Raw genomic sequence first — 18,172 nt, 5'->3', positions numbered from 1 at the left:
TCAACAAAATGATCGACCTTTCGTCAGTATTCTACGATCTTTAATACAGAATTTAATATTGGGCGCTTTCAGTCAAAAAATATCAATGGTCAGCACAGCATGTACAAATTTAAATGATACACAAAAAGCAAAACAACTAATTTCGTTCAATGTCATATCCCAAATAAAGAAAAAGCACGAAAGGAGAAAAAATGGCGTGAAAAATGAAGCTATCCCTGATCCAGATAATATTATGATAGTTTCATGTTTCGATTTGCAAGCAGTTCTCTCATAACCCTGTGGTGAAGTCTCAAACTTCTATTACACCAGAAAACTTGCAACATATTTTACCATCTTTGATATTGCTGAGAAAAAGGGTTTTGTTGTATCTGGAACGAAGTGACTGCTAAAAGAGGTTCTAATGAAATTGGTAGTTGTATTTACATACCATTACTTGAAAAAAAATCTAAATAAGAATGTGCATTTTTGGTCCGATAACTGTGCTAGACAGAATAAGAATAAATATTTAGTTGCGATGTATTTATCATTGGAAACAGAAAATGTAAAGTCTATAAAGCTAAAATATCTGATGGGTCACACCCAAGATCAGTGGATTGCGATGCACTCACTCATTGAAAAAGAAAAAAAGAGAATGCTAAAAGTGCTCCAGTATTCATACCAGATCAATATAGATACCCATTATAGCCATGGCTGAAAAGAATGGTGAACCTTATAGAGTTAATGCAATGGCAACTGATGTTATATTTGACCTGAAATTGCTGTCCGATGAGCTGGAACAAAATTATGTTATAACTACCGTAGGTACGAAGGTAACATGGCAAGCAATCAAAGTCATGCATTTGAAAAGAGAATCACCGTATAGTTTTTTCATTAAAACCAATTTTATTGATACTTCCTAAGAGGAAATTAATATAAGGCATAGGCTGACGGGTCGTCCGGTTCACATGAATATGATAATTTTACAGAAAGCTTATAATGAGCCACCAGGAATAACCATGCAGAAAAGGCAAGATCTTTTAACTATATGCAAAAAAGTTGATACCGATGACATACCACAATTTTTACAATAATTTGTAAGTCGCTAGAAGTACTCAAATGGCAAGAAATGACTTGGTTCACGAAGAGAGTGATGGAAATTACTCTGATTAATTCTAAATTATATAATAATTTTCATTACGTAATGTGCAAGAATCTTGAATAGGTAATCATAATCTTATACAATTACATATTTTAAAAATTCGGTAGGTATGTGAAGGTTTACCTGTTCCAGTTATTTTATTTTGAAATAAAATTTCAAATAACCATTTCGTTTATTATTTTACTTGATATGCATAATATATTGAAGAGATTTTATGTTGTTTCATATTAGTTTGTATTGTGTGCATGATGGGTTATTTCAAAATTTATCAAAATAGTCCAATTTTAGACTATGACATTTCAAAAAAACTACCAAAAATATGACGTGTTCTGTATAATTTTTCAATATAATAATAATTTCATACAAAAATATAAGCCCTGATACACATCGAGCAAGAAAATCAGTTTGGTAAATACATTTTTAGATTTAGTTAAGAGGGTTTGAATCTTTGAATCCAATTATCTCGATTGTACCTCTTACCCTATAACAGTATTACATAAAAAAAGAGATAGAACAGTAGATAAATTAGATAGGTACAAGTAAGTACACCGGACGAGTTAGGCAGACCCTATTTTAAGAATTTATAAAACAACGTCCACCTAAACTCATTCTCACGTAGGTGGAATATATCAACACCCGAAGAAATTTCGTTTAACATAGTTATCGCCCTCCCAATTGGCTTTACCAGTGGCAGGTTGGTTCTGCACATTGGGAGAATAAACAACTGATGGTCTCTATTTCTAAGATAGTTATCAGGGACACACAGGTCAACACTGCCCAGAATGGCAGAGTTCTCATTTATACCCCGTATAAGTCGAAAAAAATACGTAGCTAAATAAAGATTTCTTCTAAATTGCAGACTGCAGTAATTATGTAAGCATGCCTAAGAGAAAGTCAGTTGGATAAAGCCACGGATAGTATCCATACAACCTCAAGTAAAGGAGTCTCAAAAATTTCTTCTGTACCCTCTCCACTATAAGGCCATACTTCAACTGATGCGGTGCCTAAACAATAGACCCACTCTCAAGTCTGCTTCGAAAACATTTGAAAAGACCCGGGAAGTACGAATGACGAAGCCCAACATTTTAAGCGCTTTGTTACAAAATATGGTAACTATATGGCTAATAAATGTCAGTTTACTCTCAAACGTAATGCCAAGATCCCTTACAGATGATATTCGTGACAGAACTCTGCAATGCATCGAGTATTGGAAAAACAACACTTTTGAGGCTCTGGTAAACGATAAAAGATTGCATTTATCAATATTGAATTCTAGTTTGTTACGCCTGCCCCAATTTAATATATTATCTATATTATCAAGTTGGAGATGACGACAATCATCCAAGGTGACAATTTCCAAAAAGAATTTCAAGTTATCAGCGAACAACAAAAACATAGCATTTTTTATTACCAATGCTATGTCATTTATAAAAATCGTGGACAGCAACGGCCCTAAGTTTGAGCCCTGGGGGACACCAGAAAATGTGTAAAAGGTCTGTGACTGATAAAGGCCGTACGATAAGTATTGTTGACGGTTCCAAATATAACTCCCGAATAGCTTCAAAAATCGATCTGACAATCCAATAAGTTAGAGTTTTTCCATCAGGATGTCATGATCGACTTTGTCAAATGCTTGCGAGAATTCATTGTAAGAACAGTCAACCTGGTGGCCTCTATCCAGTGCCGATGACACGTCATAATCGGTAAATACCATCAGGTTAGTTTCCGTCGATCGGCCTGCTCTAAATCCATGCTGTTCATTTATTATAAATGACTCAATTTTTGAAGAAATCATGTTGTGCATGATCATCTTAAGAACTTTTGCTGGTGCAGAAAGAACCGCTACCGGCCTATAATTCTCCACTGATGACTCTGTACCACTCTTATGGATTGGAGTAACCTTCGACATCTTCCACGTTTCCGGAAAGATACCTGTCTTCATTGCGAGATTAAAATATGAAAGCGGGCCTTTGACAAAGTCAATACAACCCTTTAAAAAAAATGTAGGAACATAATCAGGTCCCAAAGAGCGAGTATTCTTTAGTTTATAATAAACTTAAGTACATCGCCCTCATTAGTTGCAAATATCGACGGATTTTATGAGTACATTATAATGACCAAAGTAAATCCTCCTTTTCTTTTTTCCATCCTTTTTTATCGCGTCGCTATTTCTCGTAAGTTATCGGCTATTGTTGGCTTGCTTCATTCAGTTGTATGAGAAAGCCGATTCCTTGCCCGTTAATTTATTTAATATCTCTATGAGTGGAACGCACCTACCACAAACAACATAGAAAAATATGGCAACACTGAAAACTGCGAGCAGCTTTTTTGTCAATGGCGAACTTACATTAAACCATACATTATACATTGTCTCTGTCGTGTTGATAACCACGTAGACGTAAGCCGATATTCTTTTTTACATTTACGAATCAAATAGGTACATAAAATGGATATCAAAAGCGAACTAGTTGAAAGTAATTCACACGCTGAAATAGTGCCTTTGTTAAATGCGTCAACAAATCGCCCAAACATTCCGGACACTTACATAAAGCGAGAGAATGTCGACGATGCCAGTTGCGGTTTTGAGGTTAGTTTTAAAAAACGCATTTTCTGAATTTCATTTTGTGACGCATCACTCTAGCATAATATTTTGCATAGAGTTTTATTATAACACGAGCCATTCTTGATTGTATTTCTGGAATGTTTGCAATTAGTTAATATTTTATATTGTGGCCAATTTATAGGCGATCCACCCAACATTTTCGAATGCGATTTTACGCCAGATGGCGTGCAAAACGTATAATTGCGTTCATCCAGATTTTGTATATAAGCATCTCGCCGAATCCGTACACAGAATGCCCCTCTACCATAGGTTTAGCGAACCGATTGCAGTGTCGCAAATATGCAAATATGGCAGAGTCGATGTTTGACAGATTGCAACTGACAGCCCTCGTTTGTTGATAATAATTGTCATACGTACTTGTTTTCTCCGTATTTCATTATGATTCAGTGAATTATTTTGATTTGATTTTGATTATCTATTTTACAGTTGATCCTATAATTGGTGCTTCATTTTATTCAATCATGATTGCTTTCTTTATTACTAAACTTTGCTTTCGTGGATGAAACTAATCTACAACGCCGTAAATTTCGTAAAAGCGATAATGCTTTCGGATTCAAAAGTTTCGTTAGTAAATACATATCAGACGCAGGTGAATGAACATCTAATTAATATATATATATATATTTTAATAACTCAATTCATATAATTGTGCTGGAAACGATTTATGCATAATACATGGTATACTATCACCATCAGCATTTACTTTTATTTGTTTAGATAGGTACCTACCTTCCGCGATAGTAATCATGTACCTACTTCTCAAGAGTATTATATTTGATTATGATGATATAATGATTATATTTATTCAATAACGTTTATTCGGCATTCGGATTATCCGGCCATAATGTAATATAAATCAATAAATATAAGAAATAATGAGTATGTAAATGACGTAGCGATTTTAACATCTTTCATTTTAAATATTGGCATTGTATTACTACTACAGGTATCTCGCGGCAAAATGCAAAAAATACACCTGTGTCGTTTTTGTTTGACGTATAAGCGTCCATAGACAGCAATCTTGTTAAAAACTGACCATAGAGAAAGATATTCTTCTGATTTTGGTAGAATGAATACTTGATCCAAATATGCGAGCAGACTCGAACACTATGCTTTGGGTGAAGCATAGCGGAACATGAGGCCTGTTCCGCATCCAAACTCGCACGCGGGATAATGACATTGCATGAACACTCGGCTGGTAATAAACGGAATCGGCGTAAGGTTAGACCGTAATAAACGGCATTCGACGGCCTATTTCCATGAAAGGCTTGTTAAATTACAAAACGGTTTGTCATTTAACATGCCGTCATGGAAATAGATCAAAAAGAACCGTTTATAACGGTCTCACCTTACGCCGGAACCGTTTATTGCCGTAATAAAACTTGTCGAGTGTTCACCCACTTGTCTGCGAATTTGTATATTCGGGTGCCGCCATGTTCCATAATGCTCCATTCAAATAACGTTGTTTGTACATGCACGTCTATTTGAAACAAGTATTCCTTATATTAAAACAAAAAATATGTTTTCTCTATGGTTAGTTTTTGATTTCTATGGGCACTTAACTATCAAATAAACGATAATTTTTCACATATTGCCGCTAGATAGCCCTAGTAGTCCATATATTTTGAACTCGCTATTACATACTTTCATATAATTTCTTTTATATTTCGATTAATACTACATTATGGCCGGATAATTCGAATGTCGAATAAACGTTATAGAATAAATATAATCATTACAATATAAACAAATGAAAGTAAATGGTTATCGTGTTAGTATACCTACCTACCATATAATTATTATGCATAAATCGATTCCAGCATAATCATGTGAATTGAGTTGTTAAAAATATTATATTATATTTATTTAATATGAATCTGCGTCTGATGTGTATTTACTAACGATACTCTTAAATTCGAAAGCGTCGCCGCTTTTACGAAATTAGCGGCATTGTAGATTAGCTTCATCTACGAAAGCAAAGTTTAGTACCTATAAATAAAGCATTCACGATTGAATAAAATGAAGCACCAATTATAGGATCAATTGTAAAATAGATAATACCATTAGACAATAATCAAAATAATTCACTGAATCATAATGAAATACGGAAGAAAACAAGTACCTATGACAATTATCAACAAACGCGGGCTGTCAGTAGCAATCTGTCAAAAATCGACTCTACCGAATTTAGCAATCGGTTCGCTAAACTTATGGTAGAGGGGCATTAGGTGTTCGGGTTCGGCGAGATGCTTATGTACAAAATCTCCATGAACGCAATTATACGTTTTGCACGCTATCTGGCGTAAAATCGCATTCGAAAATATTGGATGAAAGGCCCCTAAGTATAATGTCGGCATTATTTCCCTTGCAAACATGTCTCAGATGTAAGTTTGTCAGTTTAAATGCACACGTTTTTCATCCGAGGTTGAATACAAATTGTCGGCAGTTGCATAAATATATCTGAAATGTTTTTGTTTTCTGTACAAACGTTTGTTAACAAGTCTTTATGCAACTGTTAAACATGTTTATGAGGTGTCAGGTATGTAGCAACTAGATCGTACGGGTTTCAAATAGTAGGTAACAAAACCATTTCCTCTCGGCACGTAAAACCTTCCTATATAAAGTTGTCAGAACATTTACCTAACCTAAAACGACTTTCCTTTATTCTTTTGTTCGTGTGAATATTTTAAGTATGTGTATCGTTTTTACCTCCTTGTTTAATACTGTGTTTGCTGAAACTTAACTTGGTACCAACTGAAATTAGTATTAGGTATGTTTATTTAGGATTTTCGGTCCGATCATTCAGATAAGTACCTAATGAAATCGACTTTCGACACCTGTGATATTGTCAGATTTTTCCATTGAACTGAGAATGATTATTGATTTAGCTTTCCTTATATTTTATAATACTTTTGGTGTTACTCGCCCATCCAGAACAAAACAACCATAACTGCTAATTCATAGTTTCGAGAAAATCGCAATTGAAGTTTTTCAACCATTTAAAATAATCTTTTCATATCAATTATCTCAGGTATGAAGATATTTTTTTTTGTTTCCACAGTAAAATAATGTGCTTGAAACTACTTTCAGCAAAAAAATCTGAATATTGTAAAATTAAAACAATTTAATTTTCTTTTATAATAAAACGCCGATACATCATCACAGGGAACTTGGAGTACGGCTTGTAGATAGAAGCATGCTAGGTACTATTGAATCCACAGACTTGGCGGCAATGATGTCAAAGGATTTTTCATCACCAGCCATTTGCTTATTTTGTAAATGAGTTTGATACTCATTTTCCAACTTCTTTTGCTTACCAGTGTCAGCATTTTTAAACCCTTCACAGAGTGTGCACTGATCTTTCTTCGGTAAGAAAAATGACAGCTTAAATTCCTCGTTAAATATTATTGCATAACTGCAATGCTTTGCAATGACACGGTTTTCAGCTCTTTGCTTATACATCCTATAAATTTCTGCTAGCGTTAAACTTCCATCCAAGAATCACTTGGAAGTGTTAGCCCTTGTGTAGTGAGAATCTACATGCGGAAATGAATTTATATGCTCCCTTATGGCCGATTTTATATCTGGGGGAAGTTTTTTGCATGATTTTAGTTTACAATTATCATTGCAAGTGCCTTTGACACGCTTAGTTGCAATGATCTTACCAGAAATGATTACATGCTGTTTACCAAAAGTTATACCATGTATCGTCCTCTGGACACCATTTTTCTCTGGCGCTAACCAACCGACAGTTAGATATTGTGCGCGATTTTTCCCGCGTAACAGTTACTTCATACACTAAAAACAACGCAACCGCACTTATGGTTCATTTGCACTCAACATTACCCATTGAATTGAGTGAAAAAAGAACATATCGTGACATGTGTTGTTTTTTCATTGTAAATATTTAAAATTTGTTAAATGTTAAAAGCATCAAAAATGAATTGGAGTGACTTGCAGTAGTGTTGTTTTTACACTATAATTATGTGAATCCTACGGAAATTTTTGCATTTAAAACAGGAAATCACAATTTTAGCACTTATGGTTGTTTTGTTCTGGATGGGCGAGTCATGTGTAGGGTGAATACCCTACCATCCGTATAACTTGGCAGGAAACCATCAATTTATAACTGCAATGTATCTTGCAACAAAATATTGTTAAAATTGCAAAACAAGCGATTTATGCGAGTCAATAAAATTTTAACAGAAAGCTAATTTAGCAAAAATAATTTAATAATTCAATTAATCAATAATATAGCAAATTAATAAATAATGCTATTTAAGTTTGCTATGATATGCACAAAAGTTATTTGTATAAAATCAATCTTGCTTAATTATTAAAAACTGCATAATTGTTCAAATTAAATCAATTATTTATAATTTACAAACGAGCCATGCATTACGCAATAAACCTAATAAGCATGATTATCAAAATATCCAAGTAGTGATAGCATTTTCTATTGTATCGAATCTTTATAAAACACTCAGTAAAAGAAAGCAAAATAGTCAGTCAGTTATCAAAGATTTAATCATAAGGTTATCATTCAGCTTTGCCCGGTCGATTTTGTAAATCCATCAGAACGCATACTCGTGATTTCACCATCTAAATTATAATCTGTAATAATTAAATTGATATTTATTTGGAAGGAGATAATAAAACCAGAGTTCATTTCATTCACGCACTTAACTCTGAATTATTCATTTGGGAGTCAAATCAACCTACCCTGCCTGTTCCTTATTCCATCTCACTTCCTTAGATGTAACACATAATTTATTTTTTCACACGATAAAAAACGCACTTGATTGGATTCAAACCACCGATCGTTCGGTTATCAGCCGAACACACTACCTTTACGCCACAGTATGTTACTGCGATCGTGACGATCGTACATTATCGTAGTTTAGAATTGTTCCGTTGCCTAGGCAGCGAATTTATTATTGTCGGCCATTTGAAATTCCATACGTAAACAAACTATTAAACGTCATAGTGGCAGTTGTTACTTTAAAAATAAAAACAACGAAAAATAATTATATAATTTAGTAATATAAGTTAAAGTGTATAGAAATAAACCAACGGCGTTCCAATAAGCGGTCCTTTTTATTTATTTATTTATTTAAAAAGGACACATTGAGTCCATAACAAATTATTAATTCAGGACGTTCACAACATGACATTTAGAATAAAAATTGATAAAAACAAAGCAAAAAATAGTTTTGTACAAAAGAAATAAAATAAAAAAAGCAATAATTAAAAAAAAACGGTGTGCGTACTTATGTACGCGCGTTAGAAGTTATACTTCTTTGGCGTAACAAAATAAAAAACAAAACTTATCTTGTTAAATTACAAAATCAAGAAAAAGAACCGCTTATTAAATTGGTACACCGTTGGCTTATTTCTGTACACTTTAACTTATATTACTAAATTATATAATGGTTTCTCGTTGTTTTCATTTTTAAAGTACCAACTGTCACTCTTGTTTACGTAAGGAATTGCAAATGGCCGACAATAATACATTCGCTGCCTAGTAACGGAACAATTCTGAACTATAGTATTAACTGTATAATCATCTCAATTGCAGTATACTGCGGCATAAAGGTAGTGCGTTCGGCTGATATCCGAACGATCGGTGGTTCGAATCCAATCGAGTGCGTTTTTTTTCGTGTGAAAAAATAAATTATTTGTTACATGTCATACGCCAAAATTACACTCTGATCTGATTTTCCAAACGCGCTTAAAGAAGTATAACTTCAAAAACGGAAGCTTCTGAATTTTCACGCGACAGTTGGCAAAGTCACTCCTTTCCTTATAAAATAATTTAATAATAATATCTATATGATCAGTAGGTAAGCGTTTTTTTTTCGTTGCAGATCCCTTCAGAAAACCCGTTCACCATAATACCTAACGCTGATTTTGAGGAAATGAATGACGTCAAAGAGGAGTTTACTCAAACCAGTATACTTCCGGTCACTAATGTCGTTGCAATTGCAGGAAGCTCTCGAGCACAAGAAAGAACAATCGATCAGGTAGGTACCTATTTCCAAAATCTATTTGATGAATATAAGCAACTCGTTTCTACCAAGAATGTTAATGCAATTTGTACGTGCGTCTTTTTAAACCCTATTTGAAAGTAAGGCAGCGAAATTCTAACATCACTTAAGGGGGTACATGCTCAGCGTAGGTCAAAATGGAACTTTTGTTCTATTTTCAAAGCATGATACTGGACATACCTTAAACGTTGTAGATAATCTATTTATATAATTTTGAAGCCTTATTATCTTTTATATTTATTTTAAACATTTGATGACTGCATAAAGTTTTTTTATTACATAAAATAGTATTCTTTTAAACCTCTCGATCTAATGTTTTAGAATATAGTCATATTTCAGTACATAAATGTCTAGGGGTGTTAAGATTTTTTATATTTTATAATTATTGAATGCATTTTTAAAACCATCAGTATAATTTATGTCGACATTATTATAATGAAATATTTAGGATAAAAAATTATATTGATAATCTCTGTGATCCCAAATTTGACAAGAATTAGGCATTTTATTATTCAAAAAATGGGCAAGATTAACACATTTGAAGATAATTCTAAAGATACTACATATAAGCTATGTTTTTGACCATTCAAGTGTGATAAACATCCTACGAATAATGATTGCTTTATAATAAATATTGACCTAAAAATAAGGTAGTGTTTTTTTTGAAATACGCCATTTCTTTTGGCATTCCCCAGTGGTTAAGCTTCAACATACGGCCGTAGCCATAAATGCGTTTAAAAATTAATAAATTTAAAAAATCCTAACACCACTGCACATTTATGTACTAACATATGACTATATTCTAAAACATTAGAGCGAGAGGTTTAAAAGAATACAATTTTATGTAATAAAAATACTTTATGCAGTCATCAAATATTTAAAATAAATATAAAGGATAATAAGGCTTCAAAATTATTTAAATAGATTATCTACAACGTTTAAGGTATGTCCAGGATCATGTTTTGAAAATAGAAAAAAAGCTCCATTTTAACCAACGCTGAGCACGTCCGCCCTTAACGTGTCCGGAAATTTGTACGTTTGCAGTTCAACGTATCACACTTTGCCGTAAAATGTTGTTTCAGAAATATAATATGGTCTTATATTAAAGACAGTGCAACCTCTTTTTGTCGTATAGTACCTACCGAGATAAAATTCATGCCGAAATAAAACACAGTTGTCGGTTTACAGTAGGCCAGCGGCAAACAAATTTTGCAAATAGCTGATATACTAAATTATTTGTTAGATTTTCATTCTTGAATTCATGAATATTGCCAAAATCGGCTATGAAAATAGAAATGACCGTTTAATATACGTTCCTGTCTTTCTGACAAGAAAGCTCCCGGCGAGCTGTGCTACGGTGAAATATAATACGTACAATTTACATGTAAAAAGGGTAACAGTTTTGTCGGTATTAATACAACTCTGCGCACTCGGTGGGGGGGGGGGATGTTTTCTTATTATGTTTGTCAATATCATAAATAAATTTTACATGTATTTTATAACCAAAATTTGGATTGATCCAAGCGTGTCGGTAGGTAAGTAATTACGGCCCGTAATTGATCTTATATCCAAAATTACTATAATTTGACAAGTAAGCATTTCATGTAAAAACTACTAAAAAATACTAATTAATTTCGTCATAACAATATGGGACGTCCTTAGCTATATTGCTAGAGCACATTGACGCGAATCCGATGGCTACAGATTCAAATCCCGTGAAGCGTAGTATTTTTTTAAGATATATATATCTGAGGTATTTTTAAATTGTGTATATTCAATATTATGTTGTTTTATAAGTTTTCTTAGAACTCACACATGGTGTAGTTATTTCATGATAATTTTAGTGTATTTTCTTTCTAATAAAAAAAACATCCAGGTTTATGAAAACGATAAATGCATTTTCCGCTATATTTTGAATTATTGGCCGCCACCTCGCTTATTTACTTTTAATTTAATATAACGCCTTTGTTACAATGTTTTACGCCAATCGTTGAATTTTTTTCTATTAGGTGGAACCATTGACATTAATAATGGACAACTCTTTCAGTACAGTAGCTAGCAAGTAAATTCGCTTATAGCGACATTTGCACATGTATAGGTAGACGTCAAGCAATTTCCATTATGCGATATCATGCATCGGGAATTTATAGCAATATGACCTTTATTGTAATGGCGTTAGAACAGTGTTTCTAATGTAAATGTTCATTTCAGCGCACCCTTCGAACCGAACCATTCGGACGACCCGACAAAGAGCATCGGAAATTTATAGCAATATCACCTTTATTGTAATGGCGTTAGAACAGATTATGCCATTCGGCAGACCCGACAAAAAAGTGTGTGTCATTTTTTTTGTCTAGATGCTTCGTCCATATTAATGTCATTGGGTGGAACGTACCATCACGTCACGTGTTGTCGTTCTGAAACAATTAGTCTATGGTTTCGTCATTCCGTAATATATTTTGAATGATCAAAATCTCTATGAATCCAACAATGAAATTGCCAACTCGAGTGGTCCTTCTCAATTAGGAAAAAAAGATTGAAACTGTTTGCTTTCACAGTTACCTTTGAATAAAATAATGAAGTGAAAATAGCATGGATCAAGTAATTGAGGCGCCTAATTACAAAAAGCGACATGTCCACAATTCGATATTTGCGGGAAGCAACGTTTTTTATGTTTCAAGCTTAAATTGTTTGTTTTAACGTAAGATTATTTTTTTCCGTTGTATTCTATGTCGAAATTAGAACCAAATGGCAATTTGTTTCAGCCGATAAACTCTTAAATGTAATAAATATAGGCAAAATAAAATTGGACATAGCGCTTCTTGTGCCTCACTTTTTAATTTTGTCCGCATAAGGCACATATTTCCGTGGCACTGTCATGAATTTGCCGGATGCTACAGCATAGGAGACGCCATTTGTAATATTGAACGTTCCCTTATTGGTTGACTTAAACACGCGCGAAATCAACCAAGCTTTAAATAATATGAAACACGGACGTAGCGCTTTTTGTAATAAAGCGACAGTTAAAATATTTTTTTTTGTAGGGTTATGTCGCATTTTGGAATTTATAGATTAATAAATATTGTGTAAAATTTAACAAAGAATACGTGCGTATTTTTTTTCTCGATTTTGACTAAATGTGGACTTATCGCTGTTTGGAATTCGACGCCTCAATTATTGAATTAAATAACGTACGCCAAATTCTATTTTTGAATAAACATCCTGCTGTTTTTGTTTGGTAGATAAATAAATACCCAAGTCATAAATGACTTTTTGGAGCTTTTATTTTATTGAGAGAAATCTTTGAAAATAACGATAAAATAAATTCGTTAAGGTAACATCAATACTTAATGCTTTTTCCAATAATGCAATTTGTTGAATTATCATGGTAATTTCAATTATTTTTGACAGTTTCGACGTGTGTATAAGTAAAAATTACTTACGCATAGCTAATATTTTCAACAGAATCTAGCCAGGAAACCATAGAGTATAGGTATATGTACCGTTACCGTGACCGCACGTGCGTGATGGTAATATGTCCACCCCAGATTTAGATCACGTATCAAAGAAGAAATTCACTGAAATTTTACAATCTGTTCTGCGCCTGGTACTGGTGGAGTTTTCTGCAATCTTTTTCTGAAGATGTTACATATGTATTACTTAAATCTATTAATTTTATATATATAGAATATAGTTTCCTCTTGAAGAGACGAAGATTCGCTTCTTTGATGTTTCTTACTTAGAATCCAGTTTAATAGTTTTTGTCGTTAAGTGAAACCAGTACGAATCGAGTTATTGCCAATCTTTTTTACCTCCTTGTAGAATGCTGTATTCACTAAATTAGCCTTGGTATCTACTGAAATCAGAATTGCGTATTTAGGAAATTTGGTACGATCATTCAGATAAATAATACAATGAAATTGTGACACCTGTGATACTGTCAAATTGTTGCGATTTTTTTTTCGATTGTCAGCAATGTTAATGATAACTTAATGATGGTAAATAATGGTAAATAATAACTTAATGTTTTTACTCATGTTTATTTTGATTTTCAGATGATGCCACTAATTTTGAATCAAGAAACGGAAACGGATTCAAATGGCATTCAACATAATGGATTATCTGTAGAGAGATCCAAAGAAATCTCAGGGAAAATTAAATTGCCCCAATTTGAGCATACCCAACCTGACATGGTTGACATTCAGTCCGCTCTGCCGTATGATGAAATCGAGATCCACGAACATGATATCAAAAAAGAAATTGCCCTTGCAACTCAAGAATTTGTGTGCGGAACGTGCTTTGCTTTTTTCTCATCTGAAAAACATCTTATCAACCACAAGATTGTGCATAACGTTTCTGCATACGATAACGATCAGAATACATTTAAAAACAAGAAATCCGTTTTCAATAATAGCAACCAAAAATTAACTAAATTTAGTCGTTCAGGTAACAAAGAGATACATAAAACGGTTCTTAGTGGCGAAAAGCCATTCAAATGCGATTCATGCGCTTATAAATGTAATCGGTCAATTCACTTAAAGAAACATAAAATGGTTAATTGTGGCGAGAGGCCTTTCAAATGCGATTCATGTGATTACAGGAGTAATAAGTCCAGTGATTTAAAGAAACATAAAATGGTTCATAGTGGCGAAAAGCCTTTCAAATGCAATTCCTGTGATTATAAATGTAAGAGATCAGCTTCATTGAAGATACATAAAATGGTTCATAGTGGCGAAAAGCCTTTGAAATGCGATTCATGTGATTTTAAATGTCTGCAGTCAAGTCACTTAAAGATGCATAAAATGATCCATAGTGGCGAAAAGCCTTTCAAATGCGATTCATGTGACTATAAATGTAATCGGTCAAGTCATTTAAAGATACATAAAATGGTTCATAGTGGCGAGAAACCTTTCAAATGCGATTCGTGTGATTACATGTGTAATCAGTCCATTGATTTAAAGAAACATAAAATGGTTCATAGTGGCGAAAAGCCTTTCAAATGCAATTCTTGTGATTATAAATGTAATAGATCAACTTCTTTGAAAATACATAAAATGGTTCATAGTGGCGAAAAGCCTTTTAAATGCGATTCATGTGATTACAGGTGTAATCAGTCCACTAACTTAAAGCAACATAAAATGGTTCATAATGCCGAAAAGGCTTTGAAATGTGATTCATGTGATTATAAATGTAATCAGTCAGGCCAGTTAAAGATACATAAAATGGTTCATAGTGGCAAAAGCCTTTTGAATACGATTCTTGTGATTACAGATGTAATCAATCCGCTAACTTAAAGTTAAGTTATTAGTTCATAGTGGTAAAAATCTTCCAAATGCGATTGTTTCATTATATAACTTTCACATATAATAAATAAATACTTTATAAACTAGTTCTTAGCGATATGATTAGAAATGTACAGTATTGAGAACAGTAGACTCATCAAAACGTTTTGACAGTAAAAGAATGAACACATTTCGATCTCCGCAAAAGTTATTGAAGTTATATCAAATTCAGCCCTTAATATTTTCCAAATAAAAATCGCCGTTTTCGACCTTTCCGGTGTATTATTGTTTACTTCTAAGTCGAAATGACAGACGATGTCAAACACTACCATCCTGAGCGAGAAGAGGAAGCATCTTCTCCATCTCTGACTTGACGGAAGATGACACTGCCCTGACGATAAACTACTTAGTCCATCTTAAAATTTAATGTTTATATTGTGCACAGTAAACAAGAAAAAAAACCTTTATTTAATATTTTTGGATAGGTACTTATGTAAGTAAAATATCTGGTTTGTAAAATTATTCGTTTTGCAGGCTGCATATTATTCGAAGAATATAAGTGGACATTTCCCATCATCCAGTGGTAGGCCTCTTGAGACAATTACACACATAAAGGTTAGCCAAAAGGCGCTGGATCGATGAGATACTCAAATCAGCAATATGTGACAATGAACGAGTACTGAGAAATATAATAGTTCCAGTCGCTGAGATATTAATAAATCAATCTTGTGGTCATCGTAAAATAAAGTATGGTTTATAAAGTTTATTGAATTAAAGTTATTCGTGGCCATAGGAAACAAAAACATGGTAGAATAAACGATAAATATTATAATTAAATCATTATGGGGAGTTTATATAGAACTGCCAAGAATATTTGAATATTTTGTGTTACATCATTTATTAAACCCTTAGAATGCTACTCAACGATATATCGTTGTTTTTGATAATGGCCAGAAATGCTAACAACGATCGTCGTTTTGCTTTTGATGCCTGAAATGTTAAGTTAATTTTGGAACATACTACTGTACCAGTGGTACGACACATTGTTTATCTATTTAGTTTTATTGCTGTGTAATATAACCCGATTCATACATGTTTTGTGACTGGGTAGGCTTAGAACTTATAACTATTGTATTTTTTTTCATGGCATCACCTTTTTTACAATAAAAACAATTCCAAATACAAATTTTTAAAAAGTTTACCTTATAAAAATTTGTTTACAGTCAAATTCTTGGTGCAAGGACAATGTTTTATTTTATTTTATGCATTTGAAGTAATGGGAAACATTATGTAAATTAAACAATTATTATGTCATCTAAAAACTCATACTTGTGATGAATTTAAATATAAATGTAAACGGATATGTAGGTAGGTACGTTGTTTAAGAACTCATAAATACACATTCAGAAGAAAACCATTTGCGTGAAACAATTGTCAAAGCCGTCATAGGCAATAACTTTTTAAAGTACCTACAAAACTTCATTTGATATCGATTCTGAAGAGCATGATTTGAAGTTTTTGACTAACACTTCTCTCCTAACATAATACCTACAAGAACTAAGAGCATATATGTACCATCTAGAGAAATAGAAAAAGAAAAAATTCTTAATATGCAAATATTATTAGGAAGAGTTAAGTGCCTGCAAGTTAACCCCTTTATATAAAAAAAATATAAATGTCATTCCAATATTATCTTTTGAAGAAAATATCGTTGCATAAAAACATATTGCATTTTTCAAAAGTATGCATACCTAATTGTATTCTAATAACTTATTTATTTTTATGACGGATCATTTTAAAAAACAGTAGGTAAGTATAATTATTATTTACTGCTTTTTTCCTTATGAAACTGACATTGATCCATTCAAAATCATAAATAAAAAGATAAATGTTAAGAATTTTGAATGTTTTTGTAATTTTGACACTTTTGTATAATCAAAATGTCAATTTTTAGGTAGGTAGTTTATTATAAACCGACATATTTAGTGAGCATTACACCGTTTTGGCAATATGTGTAGACTCTTTTGACTGGATGTTCCAAACGGATGCGGTTGTTTTTGTTCGGGACATTTTGACGGGTTACTTAGTGAAAATGGAAAAATGCGAACTTTTCGCGTAATTTAAATGGAAAAACAATATAAACTTTATACAAATCATGTGTTTTACTCAAAGGTGTGCATTTAAAAAATGTGGAAAAAATGTTTGGTGTTAAAACTTGACGGCCACTCAATCAAATTACTAGCTTAATATAAGAGATAAAAAATTGAAAATTCGTGTTACAAGTTTACATAAATATACTTAATCGGATGCACTACACAAAAAAAATAAGGTTAATTTAATGGTTTAAGTATCAAGTCACTTAATTTAAAAGAAATAATATCGCACGATATAATCGAGAAAACAAAAAGAGCACGTGCACAAACGTAAGCCAATAATAGACAAATTGATGACATAATAAAATGTTTAAAAAGTTTGTTGGGTGGTTCTACTTAACGTTCAACAAATATTTAATATCGAATAACTTATTTAATATATGAAAAAGTACAAAGTATGCAGAATCGCACACTAGCTATGCGTCAAAAGATTTCATAAAATTATTTTTTTTTAACCCACGCAGACAGGTTTTGCATACAAACTTAAAAATTAAATGGCGCACTGAATATATGTGAAAAAGCAAAACAAAATCGTGCACTAACGTTTACTACCAACGCACAAGTGTTTACAATTTAAATTTAAAGAAAAACACAAGTTTAGTGACACAAGTATCCAGCATTTAGCCGGGTCACCCAAATTGAAATGCAAAGAACCCCCTTAATGTGCGTGCACAAACGAAAAAAACGCGTGCACTAACGATGCATAAACGAATGCACTTAAAAAAGTTGAAATTTCAACATTGGGTGACCCAACGTTTAGCTGGAACACCCAAATTGAAATTGGAATTTTTCCGTTATTATTGGTGCACAAATGACAAAAAATCGTGCACAAACAAATGCACCCAAAAAAAGTTGTATTTTTAACATTGGGTGATCCAGGTAAATGGACCTGTCAAATACGATATTTTTATTTCATAAAATATTTATAA

General features: G+C 32.8%; 1 protein-coding gene across 2 annotated transcripts; it reads left to right on the top strand.

The window, feature by feature from the left end:
- The first annotated feature begins 3,493 nt into the window (after positions 1 to 3,493).
- Positions 3,494 to 16,668, top strand: LOC147076726 (uncharacterized). Of its 2 annotated transcripts, none has more exons than XM_085940450.1 (3): positions 3,494 to 3,725; positions 9,629 to 9,784; positions 13,864 to 16,668. In XM_085940450.1, exons 1-3 carry the CDS (start codon positions 3,585 to 3,587, stop codon positions 15,100 to 15,102), a joined length of 1,536 nt encoding a protein of 511 aa, XP_085796576.1. In that variant the 5' UTR covers positions 3,494 to 3,584; the 3' UTR covers positions 15,103 to 16,668. The 2 variants fall into 2 exon arrangements, with proteins under 2 accessions (XP_085796576.1, XP_085796577.1); XM_085940451.1 differs by lacking the exon at positions 3,494 to 3,725 and adding an exon at positions 6,028 to 6,145.
- Positions 16,669 to 18,172: the final 1,504 nt, after the last annotated feature.

The sequence above is a fragment of the Rhyacophila brunnea genome, unplaced genomic scaffold, assembly GCF_057557595.1.
Source record: "Rhyacophila brunnea isolate RB1 unplaced genomic scaffold, BYU_Rbru_1.0 scaffold_13, whole genome shotgun sequence".
Classification (NCBI taxonomy): domain Eukaryota; kingdom Metazoa; phylum Arthropoda; class Insecta; order Trichoptera; family Rhyacophilidae; genus Rhyacophila; species Rhyacophila brunnea.
This window is presented reverse-complemented; position numbering and strand designations above follow the sequence as displayed.